This window comes from Drosophila persimilis, unplaced genomic scaffold (genome assembly GCF_003286085.1).
Source record: "Drosophila persimilis strain 14011-0111.01,24,50 unplaced genomic scaffold, DperRS2 tig00000663-arrow-arrow-pilon, whole genome shotgun sequence".
Lineage (NCBI taxonomy): Eukaryota > Metazoa > Arthropoda > Insecta > Diptera > Drosophilidae > Drosophila > Drosophila persimilis.
In genome coordinates this window covers 218,375-225,459 of record NW_020825331.1, presented here as the reverse complement: position 1 = coordinate 225,459, position 7,085 = coordinate 218,375, and the positions used below count along the sequence as shown (strand labels likewise).

Here is a 7,085-nt window from a genome sequence, read left to right as displayed (position 1 = left end):
TTCGTAGTCGAGCTTTTGATGCAGTTCGACAGTCTGGGCTCTCACGATCCTGGGAGAGTTGACCCTTCACCGATCTGGCCCTATTTGTCTGAGATATAGCCTTCCGAAGAATGGTAATTCATAAAAATACTGGTTTCTTCTGCACGCTATATCTCTGCAATACGGAAGCCGATCGGGGCGTGGCATGTCTTTGCGTTATCGGGCGAGTCCTGCCAAACGCTTCTGATGCAGTTCGACAGTCTGGACCGTCACCAACGTCTGAGAAATAGTCATTAGTTATGTATTAAATCCGCTTGGAAAACAGAATTTGATTGTGAATTATATGAAATAGGGTATAAAGATGTCCATACCTATAGCGGATACCTGTTTACCAGTAACAATGACGTAACATTCCGTACACACTTACGTTTTATTCTCTGCAAAGTTTATTTCAACAATCTAATAAAGCTAAGAGTTTAAAGTAAGCCGTCTTGTAGGAAATCGATTTACCAATCGGATAAAATTATAAGCTGAGATCTGGGGTTCCTATCTATCTAGTACTATTAAGTTGAATATAAAAATCGAGGAATTTGATTTTTGATCATGGACAGAGGACGATTAACCCATTGGCGACCAGAGAATCTTGAAGAATTTTAGCGCAGTTAAGGTGAAAGATTTCGTAGTCTTTTATTTAAATAAAGATAAAGAATTGGATAGAGCTACAAGAGTAATTAATATTTATTATTATGTGTTATTTTTGACGGCTTAACTCAAGTTGTTATCGAGTTCAAATTACGGAATATTTTGAAAATGAGACGGTATCTTTTGGTATATTTCCGCGTCTCAGACCGCATTCCTGATCAATACATAAGTGCTCTCTCTTGCGACGAAAAAATGAGTCTTTATTTTGAATGGGCTATTAAAAAGATATGGACAACGGGCAAAAACAGCCAAGGCAAATTGAAATTATCTAGCATCTGATGACACATACCTTGCAGACAAAATCGGCTTTTTGTTTACAAGGTATAGTGGGAAAATGGGGTGGATTTCACCTTGCATGAGTGGCATTTTTTGGGCCGTGTTGGCTGTTGACCACACCCTCTTTTTCCTTCCATTATGTAGCAAATGTGTAGTAACCGTGTAGAGTGTATTATTGACTATAGTTTGTTTTTTGTTTTGACAACACATTTTGCTTGCTTTGTTAAATAAAATAGCTAATAACAACCCCTGGTAGTTTGGCCCGCCGCATTTAATTCGCGTTTTGCAATACACGTGCCTGTGTATTTTCCGTGGCGGCAGAGTCTAATTGGTTGGCGAATTACGGTAGATAGTTGGATGCAAAGTAAAGTGCGTCGTTTGTGGTTTGTTCTCGCTGGACCTCATTCTCACAGGATCCATCTCGAGCTCTCTGAAGCAACTGATACGCAGTTCATCGTACGCAGCGCGAGCAATGGAGGAGGCCAAGGGTTTGAAGAGCCCAAGCGAGCCCGTGATGGATTGTGAGTATCTTTTCATTCATGCTGCGACATCAAACTAAATCAAATTCCGACACACACACACACGCATGTGGCTGCCTCGCGACGCTTGCGGAAGAGTAGCATCAGCATCGGATCTGGTTTCCATGGATACAACGCCTATGAAGGAGCCCAAAGACGAAGACGACGCCCCGGTGGCACGTGAGTACCTTTTTCATTCATATCCCGACTTTAAACTTAACCAAACGCTTACGTGAGAGTAGTTTTAGAGTTTTTGATAGACATAACGGCCAAGGGGGAGCCTAAGGCCGAAGAGAAACCAGCTGTAGCCCCGGTGGCTCCCGGTGCATCGAACGGCTTGATAGCCACAACGACCATGGTGGAACCCAAGAAGACCGTACAGAAACTAGACGAGTCCTCATTGGCACGTGAGTACCGAGTACCTTTTCAGTGATGTCGTCACATAAAATTCCATTTATATGTTGTCTGTACCAGAAGCAGTACCCATGAAGAAGCCCAAGGTCGACGCTAAGCCAGACGAGACACCGATGGCACGTGAGTATCTGTTCGATGAGAACAATGATCGTCGCAATAAACTAAACATAATTTCCATTCTCATGTGCCTGCTCCGTTTTGTGGGGCAGCTGCACCGAACACTAAGCCCATGAAGGAGCCAAAGAGCGACGCCAATCCTGAAAAGGCACCGGTGGCACGTGAGTACCTATTCAATCATGCCGTCAAAATGTACACTAAACTAAATTCCCTACCTGTGCCTGCTGCAGCATTGCAAGCGGTTGCCGTTGCCATCACACACATTACTGCCATTGATAAGCTGCGACGCTTCTGCTACATCGGCAACACGGAAGTTGCTGTCTATTTGTTCTCCTCAAACGAGAAGGTGACAAAAGAGAAGTTCACCGAGCTGCTCGTCCTCTGTGCCGAGATTGGTGCCCAGCAGCTGGCGGACTGCCTGGTCGATGTTCTGATTAACAACGACGATTACTTACCACGGCGCGACGAGGCGTTGTTTGTGTTGGCCGTGTACCTGTCGACGTGCACCAATACGCTGGAGAGGGCGCTGTTGCGCAAATATTTTCCTCGGCTGGTGCGCAGAGACACGGAACTCTTTATGTTCACGCAGTTCGTGAAGCAGGTGCAGATATTGCAAGGTCGCAAAACCCCATTCAGTCGCACCATCCGCAAGGCGGTCATGGAGTGGTACCAGGACAAATCGTCGGCTGTGCTGCTGCAAATGTGGGCGAAGAACGAAAAAATCTGTTCCTTTCACAAGGATCTGCTGCGTCGCTGCCATTATATGAATGTGGAAATGATTCCCGAAATTAAGGCCACCCTGCGGCTGTTGTCCACACCCACAAAGGAGCTGGGAAGCTGGCCGGAGTTCCTCAATCCCCTTGTCGAATGTAAAAAACAAATTGAGAGTATTATCAAGCTGCGTAAGACCAAAACAGCCCAGGAGGCTCTGCCGGTACTGAAAGAGCTGTCATTAACGTATGATCAAGTGCCCGACCATTTGCGTTCCGATCCCGCGCTTGCCGAATTCCTGATCCCAATGATCAGCTACGAGCAGCTACTGAAGACCTCGCCGCGGGTGTTGCGTCTCAGTAAGCGAAAGGCAAAGGTCTCGTACATCAAATATCAGGAACAGTTGCTCAACCAAACGAAGATGAAGGCGGCCAACATAGCCCCGCTACGCATCCTTCTGGAAACGATGCGTTTGCATAAGCATAAGGGAGAGGTAACTCATCATCATCCATCTGTGCCTCTCTCTGACGGTTGACCATACTCTCTTCCTCTCTCTCTCTCAATTAGACATCTGCGATTAGCCCGAAGAGGCCAAACTTTTTGTATAATGTCTACGCGGCCTCATTTGGACACAACAAGGCCCTGGGCAAGCGGCTGCACATAACCTTAAATCTGGAAAAGTTGTACTTAGGCAGTGAGTGCTCTAATCGAATACTTCCGAAAATGTAGAACTGATAAAATCTGATTGTAGAATGCCTTAATGGCCGCCATCGGTCGATTAATTATCTGGATGCGCTTGTGGCTCTCGCTTTCGGCTTTTATAAGACCGACACCAACAACAGTAAAGTGAACTATTGGTCCGATCGAACTGGCAAGCTCAAGGCGCTTCCCTGGACTAAGGAAATGACAGTGGTGGAGGCAACGGAATGTTGCAAAACCCAATTGGTAATGCCCACGCCGCTCAGTGGCCATGCAAGCCATAATGCTAACCAATGCTAATGTGTTATAGGTTCAGAAGACCAAGCAGGTGCTCGCAGAAGTAATGATCAGCGCTCTGGAGGATAAGAACACATATGATGTGTTCCTGATCGTGGTGCCGGGCGCCACTCGTGGAAATCCCAATAATAGCGCTAACCGATTGGCCGCCCTCCTGGAGAAGTATAGCGAGGAGCGAAAGTGTAATGCCAAGTAAGTTGCAAAGCTCCCTATAATCGAGAGTTTACTCACGACTTTTTGCAGGTTGATTATTGTGAGCTTGAGGCAGAGCCACAAATCCATGGAGTACTCGACTGTGCTCAAACAGAATGTGCTCGAGCTGTGCGGCGTGAGCGAGTACACGCCCCAAATCATAAACGCCTTTGCGAGCGCAAAGTTCCACTAGGAGGGAAAAGTGAGGCCACAGGAGAGCTACAGAGCAGAGCGCAAGGGACGAGTGCTCCATCTCTTTCGCTTTCATGACGCTAGGGTGACAGTCCCCCCCCTCAACCCATATAATAATGATATTAGCTATAATGTTAGTTCACACACACTCATACACACCTGCATCCAACACACACACAGACACAGAAACACAGAAACAGAAAGCGACTTTAGTTCTGATGTAACGCTCGTATTGAGTACTCGATTTTTTAGATTTTAGATTTGTATTCACCATTTGAACTGTATATGAGATATATTGCTGCTAGTGCTTCAGGCAAATGATTTTTTTTTTAGAAATCAAACTGAATCCACTGAACTGAACTCGAATCTAAATTCAATTTGGATTTAAAACAATCCCAAAGCATCTGAGCGGAAAGAAGTTAGAAAGAACAAACACACACCAAAACGTAAATGTAGCACAGAAACTAAAACTAAAAACTAACAAAAACTGAAACTGAAACCGAAACAACAAATTGCCTTACAAACAAAAAATGTTAGTTAAACTTTCATTTTAGTTGAGAATTTCAAAATACGAAATACGGGCATCGAAACGTACTGAAACACAAATTATGGCATTTAGATAAAGATAAAACAAGTAAACTAATCATTAATCATTAATCATAAACATAAGCAAACAAAAAAAACCGAAAACATATGTAAACCTAAACATAGCCTTAGCTTAAAATAGTCCAAGTCCAAGCAATAATGAATATCAGCTACATACGTGCATATGTACTATATATGTATATGTTTATGTATATGTATATCCTCGGGTCGAATCGAATCAAATGAATCATTAGCTTAATAGTCGGAACGCGTACAAGGCAAAAAGATACTCCCAATGTGCCATACACATACACACACACGCAACACAGACACTCACAGAAACAACCATGAATCAGTATAATTATTAAGATTGCGAAATCGCCAAGATACCCCATAGTTGAGAACAATAACGAGAGGAAACGCCAACCAATTCGACTAAACAAAAATTAGCTAAGCGAAATTATACTTAAATTAAAATTAAAATTACATTTACTGGTATACAGAGCATAGAAAAACCAATTTGGATGTTAAGAAAAACTTGTAACTAACAAGAATGAAAAATAATGAAAACAAAACAAAAACAAAAAAAAAAAATAGGAAATATTTCCACGGACATTTCTAATCAAAATGTTTCCACACGCATCTGTGAAGTAAACCGTTGTGATCGCCTTAATTTTTGCTTTACACAAAACAAAAATGTAACACAAAACTACAAAACATCCAGAACTAGAACAAAAACGAAAACGATAACGATAACAAGAGGATACATATATAAGTTACATTCTGTATAGTTTGTGAAATCGAAATATGGAAATACCAGTGTCCTACTGGAGCTGGAGCGTAACGTAACCGAAAAGTACCTTTACAAGCAAGAAAACAAAAGCTGCAACTGAAACTAAGAAAAACAAACAAAGCAAACAAATTGAATTACACCAAAATGGCACAGCACACACAAATCAAGCAAAACTACACTACAATGTATTCAATTAACCCGCGCTGCCTGGCTCTTAAGCACACACGAATTAGATAGATCAAAGAATAGACTATCCGAACACATACACACAAAAACACCCAAACACACACACACACACATATATATAGACTTGAAATTATTTTGAAATGAAACTGAATATTGATTACGAATCAGTCTTCATAGGTAGTTTTTATTTTGTATTTCTTACTTTGGATATTCTTTTACTAAAAAACATAGATGTAAGAAACATTTGTAAACTCTTACAAAGAGATCTATCCCCAAAGAGAATGAATTGTGTCTATGATTTGTGTAATTGGTCCATGTCTTGAACTATTTCAAATGGGGAACACATTATTGCACGATGAATCAGATATCTACCTGAGGTATATTTTTTTCTTTATATTTTATGTGACAACAAGATACAATCTAATTGAAGTTTTTAGATTTTTATGTATTTCATTCAGGTTCCTACAGTATGTGACGAATTTAAAATCTCATTTTCAATCGGCTAAAACAGGTGGTTGTCCGAATTGGAAAACAAGAACAACCGCATTCCGCAACTGATAAATATTTGGTTTATTTTTTGTTCGTTTTTTTGTTTTGTATTAAGAGTATTTTACATACATACATATAATTTTAATTTAGCTCCGAAGCCAAATTTACTTTTGTATTACACTACAAATAAAAACCCCTGCTACCCCATAAACTATTTGTTAAGCGTATCAGCTCTTGGCTCCGCACCAAAACCGTTGAAAGAAAAGTTGAACCGTTGAAAGGAGGATTTAAAACAATAAATAAAAAATAAAGAAAGTACTGAAAGCCAAGGAACACAATTCGGTTGGTGGAAATTTAAATATTTAAAACGAGAACAAGCTAAATTATTGTTGATCGAATCAATTGAAAAACTGAAACTGAAACTAAAACTAAACTGAAACTGAGCTCGAATTGAATCCGTAGTAACAGCAACAAGAAGCAAAACATCATGTGATATATATTTCAAAAATAAATCAATTGACAAAAACTAAACAAAACTAAAGAAAGAGAAACCTATCCATAACAAAGCAAGATATAGTAAAAATTAGACTAAAGCAAAGAGCAAACAAATGTTTAGAACGTATCTCCATCTCCCCCCGTCGAGAGAAAAAGGTTCAAGAGGTTTATCATTTCCATTGAAGAGTTACTTAAGAACCCGAACACGAACCCGAATGTTTTGTTAGGCATGTTCCATTGAGTATAAATTGGGTTAGCACACAACCACCAGAAAGGGACACTGATAGTCCTTGAACGATAGCAATACTTGGCTCGACTCTATCTCTACGTATCTCCCTCTCTCTATCTCTCTCTCTCTCTATGCATCTAGTACGATATTAATCGAAGTACGAGTAGTATTGGATTGTAAGCGTGTTCTGGACGTGTTCAACTCCTTGCTA

General features: G+C 40.9%; 1 protein-coding gene across 3 annotated transcripts; it reads left to right on the top strand.

Annotated features, from left to right (window-relative positions):
• The first annotated feature begins 1,199 nt into the window (after nt 1–1,199).
• LOC6599319 lies at nt 1,200–6,233 on the top strand. 3 transcript variants are annotated; one of them, XM_026991366.1, is made up of 10 exons: nt 1,200–1,478; nt 1,578–1,655; nt 1,718–1,882; nt 1,956–2,009; nt 2,099–2,167; nt 2,237–3,210; nt 3,285–3,411; nt 3,469–3,662; nt 3,727–3,905; nt 3,957–6,233. In XM_026991366.1, exons 1-10 carry the CDS (start codon nt 1,430–1,432, stop codon nt 4,096–4,098), a joined length of 2,031 nt encoding a protein of 676 aa, XP_026847167.1. In that variant the 5' UTR covers nt 1,200–1,429; the 3' UTR covers nt 4,099–6,233. The 3 variants fall into 3 exon arrangements, with proteins under 3 accessions (XP_026847167.1, XP_026847166.1, XP_002024562.2); XM_026991365.1 differs by having other exon boundaries at nt 1,953–2,009; XM_002024526.2 differs by having other exon boundaries at nt 1,950–2,009.
• The last annotated feature ends 852 nt before the right edge of the window (nt 6,234–7,085 follow it).

Excerpts from the sequence above, each read along its gene's own strand:
- LOC6599319 (XM_002024526.2), top strand. The coding sequence starts at position 1,430 with ATGGAGGAGGCCAAGGGTTTGAAGAGCCCAAGCGAGCCCGTGATGGAT. Across the intron at positions 1,883-1,949 it reads AGACGAGTCCTCATTGGCAC|AAGCAGTACCCATGAAGAAG; the intron begins GTGAGTACCGAG and ends TGTCTGTACCAG. Across the intron at positions 3,211-3,284 it reads TGCATAAGCATAAGGGAGAG|ACATCTGCGATTAGCCCGAA; the intron begins GTAACTCATCAT and ends TCTCTCAATTAG.